Source organism: Procambarus clarkii, chromosome 30, assembly GCF_040958095.1.
Source record: "Procambarus clarkii isolate CNS0578487 chromosome 30, FALCON_Pclarkii_2.0, whole genome shotgun sequence".
NCBI classification, from domain to species: Eukaryota; Metazoa; Arthropoda; class Malacostraca; order Decapoda; family Cambaridae; genus Procambarus; species Procambarus clarkii.
The window spans coordinates 31,826,104-31,850,180 of NC_091179.1; the positions used below are offsets into that span (position 1 = coordinate 31,826,104).

At 44.0% G+C, this 24,077-nt stretch overlaps 1 protein-coding gene across 1 annotated transcript; it reads left to right on the forward strand.

The window, feature by feature from the left end:
* The first annotated feature begins 16,266 nt into the window (after positions 1–16,266).
* LOC138370030 (probable serine/threonine-protein kinase nek3) lies at positions 16,267–17,650 on the forward strand. The gene is made up of 2 exons (XM_069333804.1): positions 16,267–16,364; positions 16,486–17,650. Exons 1-2 carry the CDS (start codon positions 16,267–16,269, stop codon positions 17,648–17,650), a joined length of 1,263 nt encoding a protein of 420 aa, XP_069189905.1.
* Positions 17,651–24,077: the final 6,427 nt, after the last annotated feature.

Sequence of the window (24,077 nt, forward strand, 5' to 3'; positions counted from 1 at the left end):
TGTGTGTGTGTGTGTGTGTGTGTGTGTGTGTGTGTGTGTGTGTGTGTGTGTGTGTGTGTGTGTGTGTGTGTGTGTGTGTGTGTGTGTGTGTGTGTGTGTGTGTGTGTGTGTGTGTGTGTGTGTGTGTGTGTTTGTGTGTGTGTGTGTGTGTGTGTGTGTATGTGTGTACTCACCTAGTTGTACTCACCTAGTTGTGTCTGCACGATCGAGCATTGACTCTAGGATCCCGCCTTTCGAGCATCTGTTATTTACAGCAATGACTTCGGTCCTATTTCCCTATCATATCTGGTTTTAAATTTATGAATAGTATTTGCTTCCACAACCTGTTCCTTATGTGCATTCCATTTCCCCACTACTCTCACGCTAAAAGAAAACTTCCTAACATCCCTGTGACTCATCTGAGTTTCTAGCTTCCATCCATGTCCCCTCGTTCTGTTGCTATTCCGTGTGAGCACTTCGTCTATGTCCACTCTGTTAATTCCCCTGAGTATTTTATACGTTTCTCTCATGTCCTCTCTATCCCTTCTTCTTTCTAGTGTCGTAAGGCACAGTTCCATCAGGCGCTCCTCATACCCCATCTCTCGTTGCTCTGGGACGAGTCTCGTTGCAAACCTCTGAACCTTTTCCAGTTCCTTTCTATGCTTCTTCAGATGGGGACTCCATGATGAGGCGGCATATTCTAAGACGGGCCTCACGTAGGCAGTGTAAAGCACCCTAAATGCCCCCTTACTTAGGTTTTTGAATGATGTTCTAACTTTTACCAGTTTAGAGTACGCTGCTGTCGTTTTTCTATTTATATGTGCCTGAGGAGATAGATTAGGTGTTACGTCCATGCCCAGGTCTCTTTCTCGCGTCGTCACAGGTAGCCTGTTCCCCTTCATTGTGTACTGTCCCTTTGGTCTCCTGTCTCCTAGTCCTATTTCCATAACTTTACATTTGCTCGTGTTGATTTCCAGTAGCCATTTCTCTGACCATCTCTGCAACCTGTTCAGGTCCTCTTGGAGGATCCTGCAATCCTCATTTGTCACAACTCTTCTCATCAACTTTGCGTCATCCGTAAACATCGACATGTAGGACTCTACTCCTGAAAACATGTCGTTAACATATACTAGAAACAGACTTGATTCCCATCTCCGATCCTTGTGGTACTCCACTTGTTACTGTTCGCCAGTTCGACTTCTCGCACCTTACCGTAACTCTTTGGCTCCTTCCTGTTAGGTTGTTCCTTATCCATGCTAGGGCCTTTCCCCCCCCCCCCCCCCGCCTGCCTCTCGAGATTGAACAGCAGTCTCATGTGCGGCACTGTATCAAAGGCTTTTTGGCAGTCCAGAAATATGCAGTCCCCCCAACCATCTCTGTCCTGTCTTATCCTCGTTATTTTATCATAGAATTTCAGAAGGTTTGTTAGGCACGATTTCCTTTTCCAGAACCCATGTTGATGTTTGTTCACAAACCTAACGTTCTCCAGGTGTGCAACCAGTCGTAGCCTAATTATTCTTTCCAGTATTTTACAGGGGGATGCTTGTCAGTGATACAGGTCTATAGTTAAGTGCCTCCTCCCTATCGCCTTTCTTGAAGATCGGCACGACATTTGCCTTCTTCCATCAACTGGTCAATTCTGCCGACATAAGTGACTCATTAAAGATCATTGCTAGAGGCACGCTGAGGGCCTACGCTGCTTCTTTTAGTATCCAGGGTGATACTTTGTCTGGTCCAACTGCTTTAGTTGCATCTAGAGTTGTCAACTGTTTCATTACCTCCCCTGCTTTCACCTCTATATCTGATAGTCTTTCATCTTGGGTAAACCCTTCCAACAATGGGAGCTGCTCAGGCTCGGTAGTGAACACTCCATGGAAACTGGCATTCAGTGCCTCGCAGATTTCCTTGTCACTTTCAGTATATGCCCCCCCTTGTTATCCTTAGTCTTGTCACTTGGTCGTTCACCGACATTTTTCTTCTTATATGGATGTGTAGTAACTTAGGTTGCTTTTTCGCTTTGGTTGCAATATCGTTCTCATAGTCCCTTTCCGATGTTAATCTTATGGTAATGTAATCGTTCCTAGCTCTGTTGCATCTGATCCTGTTGTCCTCTGTCCTTTGTTTTCGGTACTTCCTCCACTCCCGCCTGCTGGCCATTTTTGCTTCCTGACACTGTCTATTAAACCATGGGTTATTATATTCCTTCTTATTTTTTCCCTTTACCGTTGGTATAAATCTCTCTTCGGCCTCCTGGCATTTCTGTATGACTAGGTCCATCATATCTTGGACTGTTTTTTCCTTTAATTTCTTCCTCCCACTGCACTTCACCCAGATAGTCCCTTATCCTCTTATAGTCCTCCTTTCCTGTAGTCAACTCTCCTTTCCCAGATCTCTTGTCCCATGGTCATAAGTTTGAATTCCATCATGTAGTCAACGACTAGGATACAGCGGTCACTGGCCCCTAGAGGTATTTCATGCTCCAAATTCTCGATATCTTCTACGTTCTGGGTGAAAATCAGGTTTAATAGGCTCGGTGCATCTCCTCCTCTTTCCCTTGTGTCTTTCTTCACATGTTGTGTTAGGAAATTCCAGTCTATAACATCTACTAACTTTGCTCCCCACGTTACGTCCCCTCCATGGGGATTCCTTGATTCCCAATTTATCTCTCCATGATTTAGTTCCCCCATGATCAGCAGCTTCGCTCTAATTCTGTGGGCGAGTGTTGCTGCCTTCTGCAGTTTATCTATGCATGCCTTGTTATTGTCATCATACTCCTGCCTGAGTCTCCTACTGTTTGGAGGGGGATTGTAGATTACCAAGATCACAATCTTCCTCCCATCTACTGTCAGAGTTGCATATATGAATCTTGTGCACTCATTGGTAACCCGATTTCCCAGGTCTTCAAACTTCCATTTCCGCTTTATTATGAGTGCCACTCCCCCTCCCTGTGTGTGTGTGTGTGTGTGTGTGTGTGTGTGTGTGTGTGTGTGTGTGTGTGTGTGTGTGTGTTTCCTGTCTGTCCCTTTTCTTGTTTATTGTGACCACTTTAACTTTCCAACTCTGTGTTAATTCTCCTCTTTTATGACCTATTTATGCACCATGGAGAGTGGCAAGCAGAGTACTTCTGTCCCTTCTTGTAGTATCTGTAGTGAGAGATAGAGAGAACTCTCAGGAGAAAGCGCCAAGTCGATGCGACTATGTAGCACTGAGAAGGGGTCAGGATAAAGATTTGGGATGGGACGGGCGAAAGGAATGGTGCCCTACCACTTGGACGGCTGGGATTGACCACCGACCAGCGTGAAGCGAGACCGTCGCTCTACCGTCTAGCACAAATAGACTGTCAGGACCATCAGCCTCTGTCGCGTCCATACCAGATGCCTTTGTTACGTATTTCTACTTATTCTATTGTGACGTCTTCCATCAATCTCTTGTTGACTTCCTCACGCACCTCGTTGTCATTCTTAGTGAGCTTGTTCTTTCACTGTTATTTTCTGCCTGATGTCGCTGTGAAACAGTTTGGGCTGGGTCTTTACTTATTTCTTATGTCATTTTAATCTATCTCTCTGCTTCTCTTCTCACACCGAAGTACTCATTCTTGGCCCTCTAATATCTTTCTCTGTTCTTTATTGTTCTGTCATTCCTATAGTTTCTCCTCGCCCTTGTACCTAGTTGCTTTGCTTCTTTACATTCCTTTACATAACCCATGTGTGTTGCTCCTGTGTATCTTATGTGTTTCATTTGGACCGAGACTATCTTGACTAGTGTTAACACTTGTGGGCCATTTAATCCATCATGTCTTGTGCAGCCATGTCTCTAAGTTCTATTCTCATGGTAACTGTACTAGGACTTTTCTCACTTCCTCATAATTCCCCCCTCAGTATGCCAGATATCTGATATCTCTTTTGGGGTCTTTTTCTTGGGTAAATTATACCAACAGTAAGTTATACCTACAGTTAAGTTATACCTATGGGTAAGTTATCCTTTCTTCCACCAGATTCTCAAATGTCAATACATTGTACTCACTCATTACCGTGGTCGCTAACTAATTTATTTCCTTTATCTCGTTCTCGTTCAGTGAAGGTATCATGAGTTGGGTGGCAACCACCGGCCGGGTCGGACGCTTCTGAGGTCTCTCCGCTTCTGGCTAGTGTTTACGTTGGACTGGGAAAGGAGAGTTGACTACAGAAAAGGGGACTATAAGAGGAATAAGGGACTATCTGGGTGAAGTGCAGCGGGAGGAAGAAATTAGAGGAAAAACAGTACAAGAAATGATGGACTGGTTGCCCTGCCTGATGGTGGTTTGCTACTGACAGGGTGATTTGCCATAGGGACTTCTCGGCCTCCAGTGAAGAGGACATTGTCGGCTGGTCTAGCTTTTATGGTACGGTGGACCATCTGTTGATTGGTGTCGCCCTGGTGGACGTGCTTCGCGTGCAACTGTCGGACTTAGTGGGTTGCTTCAGGGCAACCGTGCTGTGGTCAAGTTCCACCATCAGGCTGCCTTTCAGGCGTTTCTAGGGCGGTGTGAGGGAGCATGTTTACCCTCTCCCTGATACCACCGGTTCTGTTAAAGTGGTGAATCTTAGTGTCGCCTTGACGTGTGTGGTGGTGCATGGTCCCCCTTTCGAATTTCAGGACGATGTTTTAACCTCCTGTTTTGAAAAATTTGGGACTGTGTTAAGTGTTCATTAGAACAAGGTCCTTGCAGGGCACTGTGCTGGTATGCTAGACGGCTCTAGCACCTTAACGATGTCACTGAAGTGTAGTGTACCGTCGTCGGTGTCCGTGTTGGGTTACATGGTCCGCTGCATGTATCGGGGGCAACCCCGTACCTGTTATAGGTGTGGTCAACAGGATCATCTGGCTGCAGCGTGCGATGTGGGAGCAACTGGTAGGGTGCATATTTTTCGTGCGGAGGATTTTCCGCCCCGTTACATCCGGACGGTTCTGAGGACGGTGTGGGTACTGTGCCTGAGGCGCCTGATTGCCTGTCTGCTGCTCCACCTGTTGCAGCGGGCTCTACAGCTTGTGTCGTAGAACTTGTGTCTGGTAACTGCCATAGTCCAAGGGGTTGTCGAGCAGGTGTGCGTGGGTGTCGGGCCATTGCCTGCGCTGCGTGTAGTGGAGGATGTCCCAGTGGAGGTCCATGTCCCGCCCCCGCCTGTGGCTGTGGTCCTGGTTCCTGGGGGTGCGGGTTCTACTGTTTTTGAGGGGGTGCATTGGCTGTGGGAGGTGCCTGCCACGCCTGTGTCTCGACGACTGTCGTTCTGATGTTTCTATCCCTTTGCAGAAACGTGCGCGCTGGTTTTCCGAGGCTGTTTCCCCTAGATGATGTCGACAGTGTGGGCGATGAGGCTTCTGTGGATTCTTCGGATAGTGTGGGTGTGGACTGTGTAGATGTGGTTATGGTGGCTGTGCCTGCGGAGGGGCCTGGTAGGAGTGGTAAGGTGCGGCCTGTTTTGAAACGATCGCGGTAGGCTCAGAGTGAGTCTCCCCTTCTTGGTGTGCCTTGGGAGGAGGTGGGGGAGTATGGTGCTCTGGAGTCCACCACCGTCTGTGGTGAGGCTGTGAGGGGCTCCGAGTTGCTTCCTGCGCCGAAACGCCCTGCACCTCCTGCAGTTGGATTCCCGTAGTGGGGGGAGGGGGGTTCCTGATGATCGGGACCTCGTCATGGTGCCGAAGAAGTATGTGCGCCGGGGGTGGGGGGGCTTCGGCTCCTGTGTCTAGAGACGGGTTCAATGCCGCACCTGCGTCCCCTGCGGTGACTGGTTTACGACTTTTAGACTGAAAAAGTTTTTTCTCACATCCCTATGACTCATCTGTGCTTCAAGTCTCCAACTATGTCTTTATTGCTATTATACTGTTGCTTAATTATACTTTGCCTCTATATCTACTTGGCCAATCCTCCTTAGTATCTTATACGGTATGATGTCTGCCATATTCTTTCTTTCCTCCAGTAAAATGAGGTTCAATTCCCTTACTCTTTCCTTATAGCTCAGCTCAGGAACTATTTTTGTTGCATAATTGTTTATTTTATTTTCAAGTTTTGTATTTCATATGCAGGGATTCCATGCCTGGGCGGCGTACTGAACAATGGGTCTCACAAAGGAAGAATAAAGCAACCTGAAAGGATCTTTGACCAAGTTCCTGTATGATTACTGGACGTTTGCCAGAATGACATAAGCAGCCCTCGGTATTCTGCTGATGTGGGTCTCTGGTGTTAGATCTTGAGGTATGAATGTATGTATGTATGTATGTATTGTTATGATCTCAGCCTGCAGGAGAAACGAGTCTCCCTTCTTGAGAGTTATTCAGCAAGCCTGACCTGATTAGAAGGTCTAGCAGAAATTGAGGTAATAATCCATATGTAAAATAGTTCCTTGGATATGTATATCAATTTGAGATTATGGGCAATGAAGAAGAAAATAGATAAATGACTGGCTAGGAGATGTGGACATTTTGCTGGAGGCGTGAGGCTCGCTTCTGGAGGGGCTTTGACCTCACTTGAGTGCCAGACATCGCAGGGGGAAGCCGCGCTCCGGTTGAGCTCCCGTCAGAAGGGAACCCCTAGTGATATATCTCTAAGAGAAGAGAAGTGTGCAGACGTACCAGCTGTGGAATCGAGCTGGGAACGTTGTGGTCTCAAGTCCTGGTCGACGAGCAGATATTAAATCGCCCAGAAGCATTATTGTGTGCTGTGTGGAGCGCCCTGACCAGACGCCGTCAGAGGGAAAGCGCCCTCGACCAATTAATCTGTGGTAAGCACGATAAACGCCAGTTCATAGTGATTGTTTGTAGTTGGTCGTGTGCCCAGCGACAGTAGCGATGTTTATTTATAGGTTAGACATGTTTTAATAAGGCAGAAGGCCTGAAATAGGAGAGTGAAGAGGGAGGAGCACGGAGCGACGTCCATCCCCTCTGAGCTCTGACGGACGACTGAGGGAGCCCGGCTCCGGATGGAGGAAGACCCTCCCAGCGAGTGAGGGCCGCCGCCAGGCGAGGTGGAGTATGGACCCGCCCAAAACGGGGGAGTCCACTCTCACTGTATGTAGAGGACAGATAGAGGTTTGAGGCAAGCATATTGTGTGGTTATTTTTGTTTATGTGTTAAAGGGGAACATTTTATTGGAGTGTCGATGGGTTGCAGGTTTGTTCTTTGGGGAAGAAGTTGCTGAGAACTTCGAAGCAAGCAGATGATGTAGCTGATGAGACTCCAAGGTAGTGGAGCAGAGGACCTCGAGCTGTGAGGAGAAGCAGCAGTGAAGAGGAGTGTCACGTGCTTCTGTAGAGGTGGTGTAGCAGCCAAGAGAGCTGTGGAAGAACCTAGCAGAAGGGTGAAGCACCGTAGTTGCTCAAGGAAACTTCATGATAGCAGCCTGGAGGAGCTGCAGAGGATCCTGGTAGTGAAGCCCGGAAGAACCTAAGGATATTAGGGTAGTGAACTTCCAGAGGTGGAAGGGGAAGTTCTGGTGGATTACTTATAGGGAGCCGATAGTGTTTGGTTGTCATTAGCGTGCAAGATGCAGTGAGAGGTGAGTGACTGTTGGCATTCTTACGTCAAGGAGTTTTTTATACTGAAGTATCAATGAACATTTATACTGGTATATGTTATTGCATTCAAATGCTGATTTTCTATATATACATTATCTTGCTGATAGTGCAACAGTGTATGTAGGCTTGATTAACTTGAGGAGGTTAATAGTATCAGGTGGTGAACCAGGAGATAGGATACCACTTGATAAGCTGATAATAGAGTTCTGATGGTGTTGGAGTGCAACCTGATTGTGGTATTATAGAGTATAGGATTCATTATTATTATATGTGTGTATGTATCGTGTATGTGCTTTGTCCAGTAAATGTGTCACAATTTGCTGGTGTTTGCCCTTGTCCTAGTGAGGCTTCCCAGGAGGTAGTAAAGAAGGAGAGAGAGAGAGAAAGAACCAAGAACCACTGCTGTGGACAGGGTAAGAAGTAATACTAGTAAGTCATAGGGGATTGAGGAGATCATATCTCATAAGGAGAGAGTGGGGAGTCACAGCGGCTCGAGTGGGTGTGTGCACGTGACAACGAGGCTAAGTGTTGGAGCCGCATCCCCTAAACGTGTGGCGTTGAGCCCCTCTCCAAGAGCCAGAAGCGCCAAGGGTGATCTCCTAGTATAAGCACTCTGCCGAGTTGTGGGTTGGGTTGTCCATAGAGAAGGATCGACGACGACAACACCAACCAACCCACAGTCTATAATATAATAGTATGTATTGTTGGGGTTTATACTCTATCTTGCTCTTACTCTGGGTGAGCAACGGTATCTCAAGGTCACTCACTGTAGCCCTGCGGGTCTTCACTCTAATCCTCTCGGCGCCACTGCACGCCAGGAGAGTATCCCAGTCAATCCCAACCGGCCTTCTGATTGAGAAGGAGTGGGAACACACTTCTTGTTTACTTAACTGTTGTGTGGCCCGCCCCAACCATAGGGCTTTACTATTAACCACAAGGTCGCCAACTAGTGTTTTCGGTGTCCAGTAACACCTCAGTGGACTGGTTGAATTAGTGGTAGCCTTGGCAAGGTCACACTCAAAAGATCAGGAATCCGGCAGGTACTTACTCTTATCACTCTTTGCTTTCCAGTATAATATAGCCACAAGATCAATGGAGGGGATGATATAAACACAAAAGTAATTTTGTATTTTACTTAAAATGCATGAAAGATGTCACAAGGTCAATCAATAATTAGATCAGCTGATCCTAGCTGTGGCCGGTAGTTCCCACGAATATTATGCACTCACTAAGTGGCAACACCTCCCCCTCTCGTCAATGTCAAGAACAGCTGATTGCCTGGCTCCGCGCGAAAGTTTATTGCTTGTTTTCTAGATTCACGCGCGCTGTTTCTTTAAGTTCTCCAATGTTACTAGAAACTCGCACACTCGAGATTGGCAACAATAGCACGTATTACTTAGTTACACTATACTCGGGCTCAAACAGTCGTTTCTACAATCAATGCGACAATGACTCACTGTAATGGTTTTAACTGCCCTTCATTCAATGATATATTATGAAGTATTTAACACTGGAGTTTTCAGTACTTTCTCTCGTGGGCGATAACACAATAATTCACTGTACTTACAAATGATTAATCACTGCATGAACATAGACATATATAGTGTATATAAATCAGACATCAATACATGGTACATAAATAATTTCTGGGCACATAGCCTAACTTCCAAATACTGGCATAATATTATATATTATTTATCACTATACGTTCACTTTAAAGTATCATGAAAGATATACAACACACAGTAAATTCATCACTTGTTCCGGGTGCCTGTACACACCAATAATAAACATGAAAATTATAAGTACTCTTGATAGTACTATCCTGCACACTGGTGCTTTATTGTGACATGGGTGAGACTTGCTCACGACATATAAAATCCTCAGGCTAGATAATATAGCCGAATAATATAGCTAACTAAAGGGGAATGGGGAGGGAAACTAGAAACACCTACTTCAACCTATCCTCCGATGAGAGTTGAGTTGTAGCTCCTGGTCCTCGTGTCGGGAACGCCCCCACACACACGTTGTCGTGTCCTACCGGAACCACTCGTCGCCCCACCATTCAGCGCGTCGTCTCCGTGCCTTCTTCCCTGCAGGTCCGTGCTCCTTCTCGACTTCTTGAAGGGTTGGAGACGGTCTCCTGGCCGTCGACTTCTCCCAGCTGCGGCTGCCGCCTACGTCTCGGCTGCAGTCGTCCGGATTCCCAGCTAGTCCTCTTCTTCCTCTGCTACCCAGTGGCTCTGGTCAGCCACTACGCCGTCACGACTGGGTGAACTGCTTCAGACGTCGCCTACGTCACTGCACAGACTTCACTTCTTCTTGCACAGTACCTGACTGGAGCACTTGTTGCTCAATTACCGTCGATTCCCTCTCTGGTTCAGCACATGAACTAGGGAAGACCTTACAGAGTACTGGCAGACTTCAGGTGATGCGTAAATCCACGGGAGCGGGAAACAACTGTCAAACTGACAGGACCAATCGTCGCACGTCCAACCTCCTTGACGTGTCGTGTCTGACTGCTGGCGCCAGCGCAGCGCGCTGCCCGGACCCCCTTCCTTCGTGACGTCACTTTCGCCACGGGAGGTTTTCATTGGCTCCCGGTGCCACATTGCTGTCGGTGACCAATCCGGTGTCACTGACGTCACACCGTTTAGGCGGGGAAACAGGAGAGCCAGCGCCATCTTGGCTTCCTAAAGGGCCTAAACCACAGGCCAAAATATCATTGTTTCACAAATTTCTCGGCTCTCCGAGAACACTCCACTCTCCCACATATATCAAATTGATGCCTGCTACGTAGAGAACGCTTGGGAAAAGTAGACATGACTCTTACTGCAGGCGTGGGAGAAATATAAGGGGGGAACACCGTCACAGTATGTATGTATGTATGTATGTATGTATGTATGTATGTATGTATGTATGTATGTATGTATGTATGTATGTATGTATGTATGTATGTATGTATACATGTATTCACTTAGTTGTATTCACCTAGTTGTGTTTGCGAGGGTTGAGCTCTGCTCTTTCGGCCTGCCTCTCAACTGTCAATCGACTGTTTCTACTACTAATTTCTTCCCCCCCACCACACACACACACATACACACACCAGGAAGTAGCCCGTGACAGCTGACTAACTCCCAGGTACTTATTTACTGCTAGTTAACAGGAGCATAGGGTGAAAGAAACTCTGCCCATCGTTTCTCGCCGGCGCCCGGGATCGAACCCGGGACCACAGGATCACGTGTCACCGGCTCCCTGTATACACATGAATACATACATATATACGGATGCATGTATGTATGTATGTATGTATGTATGTATATATGTATGTATGTACTCACCTAGTACTCACCTAGTTGTGCTTGCGGGGGTTGAGCTCTGGCTCTTTGGTCCCGCCTCTCAACCGTCAATCAACAGGTGTACAGGTTCCTGAGCCTATTGTGCTCTATCATATCTACACCTGAAACTGTGTATGGAGTCAGCCTCCACCACATCACTTCCTAATGCATTCCATTTGTCAACCACTCTGACACTAAAAAAGTTCTTTCTAATATCTTTGTGGCTCATTTGGGCACTCAGTTTCCACCTGTGTCCCCTAGTGCGTGTGCCCTTTGTGTTAAATAGCCTATCTTTATCAACCCTGTCGATTCCCTTGAGAATCTTATGTATATGTATGTATGTATGTATGTATGTTTTTACTTTGTGTCTTTTTATACATACGATCATATATCCTTGTGAATAGTTATTTTTTCTGAAAAAGTGAATGCATGGAATATATATATATTGCCTATAGTTTTTAATAAAAAAAGACCGTAATATTAATATAATGTTAGTGGGAGGGGAAAGAGAACGAGGGTGGAAGTTAATCAGAGGGGAAGGGGGGAAGTCAACGACAAGTTGAAAGGAATTCAATCTGGCTGTCGGACTAGCGTTATGAGTGGACGCTTCTCGTGTTCATAGTACACGTTGGGGACCACTTTATATCGCTCGTGTACTTTATAGAGCAAAGTAACATTATTCTTGACTCTTGTGTCTTTATTTTTGTTACTCCAGATGAGATATTCTAAAGAGCATTTACTGCAAACCTCTACGATACAGGTGGTTTAAGCTTTACTGAACGTTATGATACTATACAGGTGGTTTAGCTTTACTGAACGTTATGATACTATACAGGAGGCTTAAGCTTTACTGAACGTTATGAAACTATACAGGTGGTTTAAACTTTACTGAACGTTATGAAACTATACAAGTGGTTTAAACTTTACTGAACGTTATGAAGCTATACAGGTGGTTTAAGCTTTACTGAACGTTATGAAACTATACAGGTGGTTTAAGCTTTACTGAACGTTATGAAACTATTCAGGTGGTTTAAGCTTTACTGAACGTTATGAAGCTATACAAGTGGTTTAAGCTTTACTGAACGTTATGAAACTATTCAGGTGGTTTAAGCTTTACTGAACGTTATGAAGCTATACAGGTGGTTTAAGCTTTACTGAACGTTATGAAGCTATACAGGTGGTTTAAGCTTTACTGAACGTTATGAAGCTATACAGGTGGTTTAAGCTTTACTGAACGTTATGAAGCTATACAGGTGGTTTAAGCTTTACTGAACGTTATGAAGCTATACAGGTGGTTTAAGCTTTACTGAACGTTATGAAGCTATACAGGTGGTTTAAGCTTTACTGAACGTTATGAAACTATAGAAATGGTTTAAACATTACTGAACGTTATGAAACTATACAAGTGATTTAAACTTTACTGAACGTTATGAAGCTATACAAGTGGTTTAAGCTTTACTGAACGTTATGAAACTATACAGGTGGTTTAAACTTTACTGAACGTTATGAAACTATACAAGTGGTTTAAGCTTTACTGAACGTTATGAAACTATACAGGTGGTTTAAACTTTACTGAACGTTATGAAACTATACAGGTGGTTTAAACTTTACTGAACGTTAGGAAACTATAGAAATGGTTTAAGCTTTACTGAACGTTATGAAACTATTCAGGTGGTTTAAACTTTACTGAACGTTATGAAACTATACAGGTGGTTTAAACTTTACTGAACGTTATGAAACTATACAGGTGGTTTAAACTTTACTGAACGTTATGAAACTATACAGGTGGTTTAAACTTTACTGAACGTTATGAAACTATACAGGTGGTTTAAACTTTACTGAACGTTATGAAACTATACAAGTGGTTTAGACTTTACTGAACGTTATGAAACTATTCAAGTGGTTTAAGCTTTACTGAACGTTTACAAACTCTTCATTTTGCTTAAGCTTTGCCAAATGCTCTGAAGCTGAAGAATCTAAATTAATCTTTGCCAAAGACTGAAATATAAGCCGCTGTGAGGTCAATGTGCGATATTTATATCACACATTAACTTAATTACCCAACCATCGCTGCAAGGTGCTTCGAGCAGAGTCATATTTAGAGTCCTGTCGTGTAGGCTTACATTGCTTCGTCGGAGGAGGGAAGTTTGCCCATCAAGACATCAAACAAGGTCATCAGGAACGCCATTGTTAGTGAAATGTAGCTGACATACTCATTACTGGATCACGCCAGGGGTGCCTTCATGTATGTATTAATGCAATATATAGGGATGAAACTTCTTAATCTTCATAGTCGTATAGAGTGAGATTCCTGTATATACTGAGTTGCACATATTCTTAATTTTCTTAATGTCTAAACAATATAAAAGAGCTGGTTTGGCGTTGGGTTTAAGGCCACCCAGCAGGTATACCAGCATATATACTCTAGCCTTGCTCATAGTTCTGGACGTAAGTAAATTCTCTGTGGATGTGCAGCAAGAAGCGGGGTATGCCTTTCTTTGAATATATCCCTTAAGGAAAAGAACTATCAGAATAAAGCGTCAAGCCATTACGACTATGTAGCACTTGGAAGGGGTCAGGATAACGATTTGAGATGGGACGGGTGAAAGGAATGGTAGAGTATCACCCCGAAGCATGTTTCAGTGGCAAGATCCCAGAACCAAAACATCTGTTTGACCCTATCATCGAAAATATATACACAAAAATAATATTATTGTGCTGTTAACAGAATTAACTTCTGTATCTTGCCACCAAGAGAGCAGTCACTCACCAAGGAGCAGTCACCAAGGTGTATTTTAATTAAACTCCTTCATAATATTAAAAACATTATTTGGCTAAATATCTAAAGTTTCCATCAATTAAATATTGAGAGATAAACAGAGGTTCGAAAGCAAAACTAGACATAGTGAATTCAGTAGTTGTTCTTTGTGCCTGAGATGGTGATAAACATGACGGGAATTGATGATTCGCTTCTATGTGCACGTTTTATGAAGACGGACTGAGCTGGGAGGAACCTTGTGTAACTGTACACTGCTGGCCAGAGTCTAGTCCTTCAGGAAATAGAGTTATTTCATCCTTTTCAAATGCACGGTTGGGAAACCTTTTTCCTGATGGCTTGTCCAGGGAGGTCTGGAGAGATTCAGAGCCAAAGTCTTCCAGGAGAAACCTTCCAAGAATCAGTCACCAAGAAGTCGTCACCAATCCTGCATCCTGCCTGATCAGGATCAGGCAGGAGGCACTGAACTACAGGCCAGTGTTCCTAATTTGCATTCCATGCAAGATGATGGAGAAGATTGTGCGAAAAAAGCTAGTGGAACATCTTGAGCGGAAGAACTTTGTAACACAACATCAGCATGGGTTCAGAGATGGCAAATCATGCCTAACAGGTTTAATTGAGTTCTATGATCAGGCAACAAAAATCAGGCAAGAAAGAGAGGGATGGCAGACTGCATTTTTCTGGACTGCCAGAAAGCTTTTGACACAGTACCACATAAGAGACTAGTGCACAAACTGGAGATGCAGGCAGCAGTGAAAGGGAAGGAACTCCACTGGATGAGGGAGTACCTAAGCAACAGGACACAGCGAGTCACCGTGAGGGGTGAGGTCTCGGAGTGGCGGGGAGTCACCAGTGAAGTCCTACAGGGGACTGGACCTATCCTAGACCTTGGAACTATACTGTTTCTGATATACGTAAATGATCTCCCAGAAGGAATTGACTCGTTCCTATCGATGTTTGCTAATGATGCAAAAATTATGAGGAGGATCAAGACAGAGGAGGAAAGTATGAGGCTACAAGATGACCTAGACAAACTTAAGGAATGGTCCGACAAATGGCTACTAAAGTTCAACCCAAGTAAATGTAAGGTAATGAAACTAGGAGGAGGAACTAGGAGGCCAGACACTGGATACCGAATGGGAGATGAAGTTCTTCACGAAACGGACAGAGAGAAAGAACTAGGAGTTGATATCACGCCTGTGTCTCCTGAAGCCCACATCAAAAGAAAAGCATCAGCGGCTTATGCGAGGCTGGCTAACATCAGAACTGCTTTCAGAAACCTGTGTAAGGAATCCTTCAGAACCTTGTATAACATATATGTAAGGCCAATCCTGAAGTATGCGGCCCCAGCATGGAGCCCATATCAAGTCAAGCACAAGACGAAGCTGGAAAAAGTTCTGAGGTATGCCACTACCCGCCAAAAACACACCGAAACTACGACGTTGGTACAACGTTTGAACAAGTTTTAACACCTCCTAACCAGTTATAACAACCAATATAGCAAGTTGTAACAACGTTCTAATACGTCATAAGCACGTTAAGCCAAGATGTAACAACTTTATTACAAGTTGTAACAAGCGGAAAATAGAGACAGTTTCGGTTTGTGTTTCCAGGGTAGGCCAGTCCCAGAACTAAAAAGCAGGAGTTACGAGGAAAAGCTGCGTGAAATGCACCTCACGTCGCTGGAAGACAGAAGAGGTAGGGTAGATATGATCACCACATACAAAATTCTCAGGGGAATTGACAGGGTAGACAAGGGTGGATTATTTAACAAGAATGGTACACGCACACGGGGACACAGGTGGAAGCTGAGTACCCAAATGAGCCACAGAGACACTGGAAAGAATTACTACTATCATTAGTAGTAATCATTACTACTATCATTACTACTATCATTACTACTATCATTAATCATTACTACTATCCCCTACACCTGACTTTCCTCCTCAGCTCTCTCTTGCCTATTTATTGCCTGTCCCTACCTCCTCATCACAATCGACTTGAGAATGGTCCAGGACGGACCGAAACGTCGTCGTCCCTTCAATTTCTAGTGTGTGGTCTGGTCAACAAAACACTGGAAAGAAATTTTTCAGTGTCAGACAAGTTCGCAAATGGAATGCATTAGGCAGTGATGTGGTGGAGGCTGACTCCATACACAGTTTCAAATGTAGATATTACAGAGCCCAGTAGGCTCAGGAATCTGTACACCAGTTGATGGATGGTTGAGAGGCAAGACCAATGAGCCAGAGCTCAACCCCCGCAAGCACAAGTACATGAGTACAACTAGGTGAGTACCAAGGATGAGTCACCAAGAAAGCAGCCACCAAGAGACCAGTCACCAAGGAGCAGTCACCTGGAGCGCAATAACCAATGAGCAATCACCACGACAACAGTCACCACGACAACAATCACCACGACAACAGTCACCACGACAACAGTCACCACGACAACAGTCACCAAGACAACAGTCACCAAGACAACAGTCACCAAGACAGCAATCACCAAGACAGCAGTCACCAAGACAGCAGTCACCAAGACAACAGTCACCAAGACAGCAGTCACCAAGACAACAGTCACCAAGACAGCAGTCACCAAGACAGCAGTCACCAAGACAACAGTCACCATGACAACAGTCACCAAGACAGCAGTCACCAAGACAGCAGTCATAAGACAACAGTCACCAAGACAGCAGTCACCAAGACAACAGTCACCAAGACAGCAGTCACCAAGATAACAGTCACCAAGACAACAGTCACCAAGACAGCAGTCACCAAGACAACAGTCACCAACACAACAGTCACCAACAAAACAGTCACCAACACAACAGTCACCAACAAAACAGTCACCAAGACAACAGTCACCAAGAGAGCAGTCACCAAGACAGCAGTCACAAGACAACAGTCACCAAGACAGCAGTCACCAAGACAGCAGTCACCAAGACAGCAGTCACCAAGACAACAGTCACCAAGACAACAGTCACCAAGACAGCAGTCACCAAGACAGCAGTCACCAAGACAGCAGTCACCAAGACAGCAGTCACCAAGACAGCAGTCACCAAGACAACAGTCACCAAGATAACAGTCACCAAGACAACAGTCACCAAGACAACAGTCACCAAGACAACAGTCACCAAGACAACAGTCACCAAGAGAGCAGTCACCAAGACAACAGTCACCAAGACAGCAGTCACCAAGACAGCAATCATCAAGACAGCAGTCACCAAGACAACAGTCACCAAGACAACAGTCACCAAGACAACAGTCACCAAGAGAGCAGTCACCAAGACAACAGTCACCAAGACAGCAGTCACCAAGACAACAGTCACCAAGACAGCAGTCACCGCAAGACAGCAGTCACCAAGACAGCAGTCACCAAGACAGCAGTCACCAAGACAGCAGTCACCAAGACAGCAGTCACCAAGACAGCAGTCACCAAGACAACAGTCACCAAGACAACAGTCACCAACACAACAATCACCAAGACAACAGTCACCAAGAGAGCAGTCACCAAGACAACAGTCACCAAGACAGCAGTCACCAAGACAGCAGTCACCGCAAGACAGCAGTCACCAAGACAGCAGTCACCAAGACAGCAGTCACCAAGACAGCAGTCACCAAGACAACAGTCACCGCAAGACAGCAGTCACCAAGACAACAGTCACCGCAAGACAGCAGTCACCAAGACAGCAGTCACCGCAAGACAGCAGTCACCAAGACAACAGTCACCAAGACAGCAGTCACCAAGACAACAGTCACCAGGACAGCAGTCACCAAGACAGCAGTCACCAGGACAGCAGTCACCAAGAGAGCAGTCACCAAGACAACAGTCACCAAGACAACAGTCACCAAGACAGCAGTCACCAAGACAGCAGTCACCAAGGAGCAATCCCCAAGAGAGCAGTTACCAAGTGTCAAGGACCTTGGCGTCATCTACGATCCTGGCGCCGAACTACAGCATTTGACCCTCCCAGTAATCATAGTTTCCCATCTGTTAGTCTGCCAGGCTGAAAGAAGACGAATAACCGCGGACGAGAGAGGGACGTGAGTGAAGCCAGGACAGTGGAAGACTTAGGTCGACCAGAAGGTGGTAGCCAGTTGGGCTAGACGAGCACTGTGAACTTCACTCCTGGAAGGACTAGCCAAGTGAGCTGGTCGAGCGCTGTGGACTCTACTTCTGGATGGACTAGCCAAGTGGGCTGGTCGAGCGCTGTGGACTTCACTCCTGGAGGTGCTGACCAGTGGAGGCTAGGTGAGCGCTGCGGTTAAGCTCTGTACACATCAGTTCTGGAAGGTACTAGCCAGTGGGACTGGTCGAGCGTTGCTGACTTTGTTGCTTGAGCGTCACCAAGGAGCAGTCACCGAGAGAGCAGTCACTGAGAGAGCAGTCACCAAGAGAACAGTCACCAAGAGAACAGTCACCGAGAGAGCAGTCACCGAGAGAGCAGTCACTGAGAGAGCAGTCACCGAGAGAGCAGTCACCGAGAGAGCAGTCACCGAGAGAGCAGTCACCGAGAGAGCAGTCACCGAGAGAGCAGTCACTGAGAGAGCAGTCACTGAGAGAGCAGTCACTGAGAGAGCAGTCACTGAGAGAGCAGTCACTGAGAGAGCAGTCACTGAGAGAGCAGTCACCGAGAGAGCAGTCACTGAGAGAGCAGTCACTGAGAGAGCAGTCACTGAGAGAGCAGTCACTGAGAGAGCAGTCACTGAGAGAGCAGTCACCGAAAGATCAGTCACCAAGATATCAGTCACCAAGGAGCAGTCACTAAGGAGGAAGGAGGATAATGATTTGGAGGAAGGAGATAATAAAAATATGTGTTTGTGGGAGAAAGGAATTGGCAAAATGATCAGGGAAAGAGAAGGGCCTCAAAATAACAATTCACTTAGGGTATATTACACTAACAGTAGAAGTCTAAGAAATAAAATTAACGAATTAAATGCTCTTGTCTGCACAGAAAAATAGATATTATTGCACTTACCGAAACGTGGATGAATGTAGAAAATAGAGAACTATTAGCTGAATATCAAATAAATGGATTTAAACTATTTCACACAGATAGATATATTAGACGAGGAGGGGGAGTAGCCATATATGTTAGGGACAATTTGAAATGTAGTCTCAAAGAGGGAATCAAAACTGAGCCACACACAGAAACTATTTGGATAGAATTATACGAAAAAGCAAATAATATTATAATAGGAGTTATATATAGGCCACCAAATTTAGACAGAATGGAAGCAAAGCACCTATGGGATGAAATATCTAGGGCATCTAGATCTAACAGTATTTACGTCATGGGTGACTTTAATTTTAGTGGAATAAACTGGTTGAACAAAACAGGGAATAGTGAAGCAGAAGATTTTCTAGAATTAATTGACGATTGCTTTCTTACGCAACACATTAAGGAACCAACACGGGAAAATAATATTTTAGATTTAGTGTTAACTAACAGGGAAACACAAATTAATGACATCGAAATAGGGAGTGAGCTAGGGAACAGTGATCACAAAGAAATCAGATTTAGCATAGAATGGAATAGGAGAAAAAGGGTAGGAGAAAATTCTGTTAAAGTGCCTGATTTTCGAAAAGCTGATTTTAATAGCCTATGTGGGAACCGACCTGTGAGATTTATATTTATTTAATTTATATGAATTTATATTTACGTTAATTTATATACTTCGATAGCAATTTGTATAATGATAAGTGGACTGTATTTCTGCAATAATCTCTTAATCTCACAAATCGATCCTCTACACATTAGGGGGGGTTTATTAGTTTATATATATGCAGCCAATCAAACTACAGTATTAACTACACATTATTAAACATTGAAGAGGTTCCTTATCTTATAGTACAGCAGGCTAGTCCACCAGGTATAACTAGGGTGAAGACACCAAATTATCCTCTTTGAGGTGGCTTCCATCACCCAGTAACTGGTGCACAAAATCTTCCATCCTCGTCTTGACCTGTCAAAAGTGCGCTAGCTGTGAAGCCAGATACCTATATATGACAAGCTATATCAGAGAAAACTGTACATGGAACATTGAAGACCTGGCTTAATTACCTTTAGTATGAGGCGATTTCGCGTTCTAACCGGCCAACCCTACCCAATGACATTAATGGCCACTAATGATAGATAATGGGTTTCGGAAAGAACACTTAACTTGATATGTAGACAGCGTGTTGACAATGGTACACCTTTGGGTTCCATAACACTACGTCCAAGTAAATTTAACAGGAGCCGAATTTGCTCCCGTGTGAGCCTCTGGTCTCAATAACAATGGCTGCCCTCCTTCCTCACTCTGACGCCTGGCCTACATTGTCCACATTTCAGAAAGTGATAGAAGGGTCACATTTACTCTACTTTAATATTGATAATTAAGTTAATTTATATAAGATGTTTTTATGATGGTAAAGTCCAAAGACTAATGTATTTAAGAATAATTCCCAGCAGAATAGCTGGTCAATTTATAATGGTATGTGGTGATGATATCCCGTTTTCTTTAGACGGTAATTCCACTACAAGTTACGTTTTCTATGGGTAACTTGTTTATACAATACAGCTATTATCTGTATGATTATTAAATGGTGTCGGATTTTCCGACATAATTCCCCAGGGGGCTGCTCACGGGTCGAAGTCCTATTTAGAACAGACGAACACCGATACTCCTCCTTCGAATTATTAGATTAATTTGATGTTAGTAGTTAGTAATCACACATTTGTGCGTCTGTTCGTACAGGACGGATGTCCCGTACTAGAGTTGCAGGGGTTAGAAGTCTAATGCAATTTCATTTCCCTGTCAACTCTTGAAAGGCTAATATTCAAGCCTTATTACATATTATTTAACCCAGAAGACTGGATGTGATCAAGTACTACAGTCAAGTATGATTCAGGGACTGCAGTGAGATCAGTGACATCAGATATAACTTGAAGTTTGTTCAGGTAACTGGTCACTGATATATAAACACTGAGGCCCATGGAATACATCTTGATTAAATAATAAATGTATCAAATCAGTCATCAGATTTATTGGGGTTTAATTTAGTTAATTGATTCAGAAGATTGAATAGCTCATCATTAAAGTAAAGTATGGTTCTGAGACTGCAGTGGGTTCAGTGACATTGGTCGCAGTGACTTGTAGCTGTTTTAGGCTACTGTTCACTGATTTGCCACTGAGGCCTCATGAACTCAACTTCAGCTTTAAATGATGATACTAACATCAACCTCTGTTACTATAGTCAGCTGTAATCTCCTTAGTATAATGCTACTGGAGAAATATAATCAGCTGACAAATTTAGTTTCTATTGGTATTGTTTATCTGCAGGCATAGGTCTCCTCAGGCTTGATACTGGGCCTGAGAGTAATTTACCTCCTGCAGAGTTTAACATGGTTATACCCTGATATTTAGTAGGGCTACCAATGTATCGATGACAATAGTCTGTCCCTACAAGGAGACCGAAGTCAGTGAGGTGATCAGACTTAATATTATCTGCCAATTTTATTCCTCTATTTCTCAGGAATTTGGCTGTTGCTCTCAGACCTTGAACTTGTAGGTCTACTGGTATTTTGTCCACCACAATGGCTTGTACTCGACAGACGTACCTGCCTAAGCGTACTGATGGTTGTACCACCTGGTAGACTTGAGGTCCTGCATCTGTTACAAACCCTGAGATGTTGAATGACGTCTGGGCTACAGGCCTTAATTGTAGTTCATCTGCCAACTTTTTAGTGATATATGTTCTCTGGGATCCTTGGTCAAACAACCCACGGGTATGGACCTTGGCCCTCTTATTCAGGATGGTAATTTGGGCAGTAGGCAAAGTCGTATTACCTTTAGACTTTGCCGATTGGACACTGTTTGTTTGTTGCACCTTGCAGTACTGTACTGTGGTGGGAATGCTATCTTCCACCTTGGGGTTTGGAGACGTTGTTTTGGTGTCTCTGCACAATGCTGCATGGTGTTGACCTTTGTTACACCTATTACAGGTGTGTAATTGGGTATCACAGTCGTTGATGTTATGTTTCCTGAGGCACCTCGTGCAATGTTGCAAATCTTTGAGTCGCTCAACACGGGCGTCACTATCAGGAAAATTAGGGCAGTGGTACATTGAATGTTTCTCATTGCAGAACAAACATGTTCCATAGCTTCCAGTACCCTTTGGTGTCACGTTCTTGGGTGACACAGTAACTATAGGCTTGGAGGGTCCCACTGCATATACGCCCACACTGCCACTGTTCCACTTTGGTGTTGAATTATATTGTCTAGATTGATTTGGTGTACCTTTGGTACTCTGTGGTTTACTATTATTAGTTTCTGAGGGTTTACTTGGTGGTTTTAATTTGTCATGTGTTCGTAATTGATGAACTACTGACTTTAAACCTTCAGATATTTCATTCATGGATAAGATACTTTTATTGTAATGAGCACTCATTTGTCTCAATATGTCCCTAGGTATTTTTTCCTGGACAATTATTTTCAAGACCCACTCAGCCCCGTTTGTATCTGCTGTCAGGCTGAGGGCATTGATCAATGATTCTACCTCCAGCTTGAAGACTTGGAGTGAATCAGCTGAAGCCTCCGGTGGGGGTAAATGCAACAGCTCATGAACTAAATGTGATGTTCTTACTTCTGGATCAGCATAATTATCCTTGAGGAGTTTTACTGCCAGATCATAGCCGTCATTAGTTAATCTCAGATGGGATACTACTGTTTTAGCCTTACCTGATAATTGGCCTTGCAAATAAGAGAATTTACTACTCTTTGGTAAAGATTGTTTTGAGTCTACAAGGTCAACGAATTTGTTCCAAAATTCATCCCAATCTTCCTCATCTTTTCCTGAGAAAGTGGGTAAATTAATTGGAGGGAGTCGAGCTTCTGCTTGACTCGTATTAGATGCAACTGTTGTTGTTGTTGCTGTTGCCTTGTTCTGGGCAATTAATTTGACATAAGGCTGTAACGTGGCCTGAGTGTGATCTTCATAATTCGCAAGATCAACCATAATGTCGTCTATTTCTGTTTCTGATAAATTAGTGTTGGCAAGTTCAGCCACATATGTTGCTATTTGACATTTGATTTGCTCAAATTTACCTGCAGCTGCTTGATAATAGCTTTCCAGGTCAGCATAATCAACTGTTGATTGTTGTGACAAATCTTCACATTTCTTGATCTGTCTTGTTAAGTGGCCTTTCAGACCTGCAAGGGTTCTTTTCATTCTCCCTGCATTATCCATACTGGCTAGTTGGTGAAGCCTTGTGGGGCTTGTACTTGGGCTGCTCATAATACTGAACAAACTCTAATGATAGCCTAGGGTAAATTCTGCACTCACTAGGCAATAATCCTACCTCTACTAGAGGTTAGCACTTAAAATTAATACACATTATATATATACAATCATACACATTAATGATTTGAGTGATAAACCAGTGTCACTGGAAGTACCTTTAGGTTAGCTCTTCTATATCACCCTAGGATGGTAGAGACACTAATTAATCACTCAAAGGTGTAATGATCATAAGTAAATTATTATATATACAACTCAACTCGAGTTGATAAAAATTACACCCAAAAGAGGGTCTGGACCATTCATTAATGGTGTTAGGTTGATCAATATAGTTCAACTGACTATGGTAATAATGGGACTAGGATGAGCAATAATAGTTCAACTAGTCAATGGTTTTATCCTACCCTGTTGTGGGTTGGCAATTAGTAAATATTATACTGTGATCACTAGTGCAATATATATTAAATAATTCTCTATTTTGGAGAAATAATATACACAATTATTGATAATAGCCTCTTAATTAGCTTCTATGAAACTTCTAATATTATCTAGAAGTATTAAATATTATTAGTGACCTCGCGAAATAAACTCCACAAAATTCGTAGATAATCTCTCGCGAAATGTAACACCACGAAATCCGTGAACAATCTCGCGACACAGTCACTAATTTGGCTGGCTTCTATATTAGCGCTGTCATTTCACAGAATAACACACCACCAAATTTCTGTGGGTGTGCATGAAACCGCTGACTAAGCTGAACTCGGCTGAGGGAGGCTCCTGAGCTCCCACGAGGCTTCGCCGCTGTCTTTGACTGGCTAGCCTTGTTTAAATAACACTGCACTAGTATATTTAATGAATCCACTGGTTAACTGGTTCATCCGGTACTAAGATGACCAAATGTGGGTTCATAGGACCGAATATTCCGGTTCCGAAGGACCAAATAATCCGGTTCGAAGGACCAAATAATGTGGGAACCGACCTGTGAGATTTATATTTATTTAATTTATATGAATTTATATTTACGTTAATTTATATACTTCGATAGCAATTTGTATAATGATAAGTGGACTGTATTTCTGCAATAATCTCTTAATCTCACAAATCGATCCTCTACACATTAGGGGGGGTTTATTAGTTTATATATATGCAGCCAAT

Bases quoted from the DNA above. Each gene is read 5' to 3' on its own strand.
- LOC138370030 (XM_069333804.1), top strand. From the start codon at position 16,267: ATGACAACAGTCACCAAGACAGCAGTCACCAAGACAGCAGTCATAAGA. The intron at 16,365-16,485 runs GTCACCAAGATA...CCAACAAAACAG, and splicing joins CAACAGTCACCAAGACAGCA to TCACCAAGACAACAGTCACC.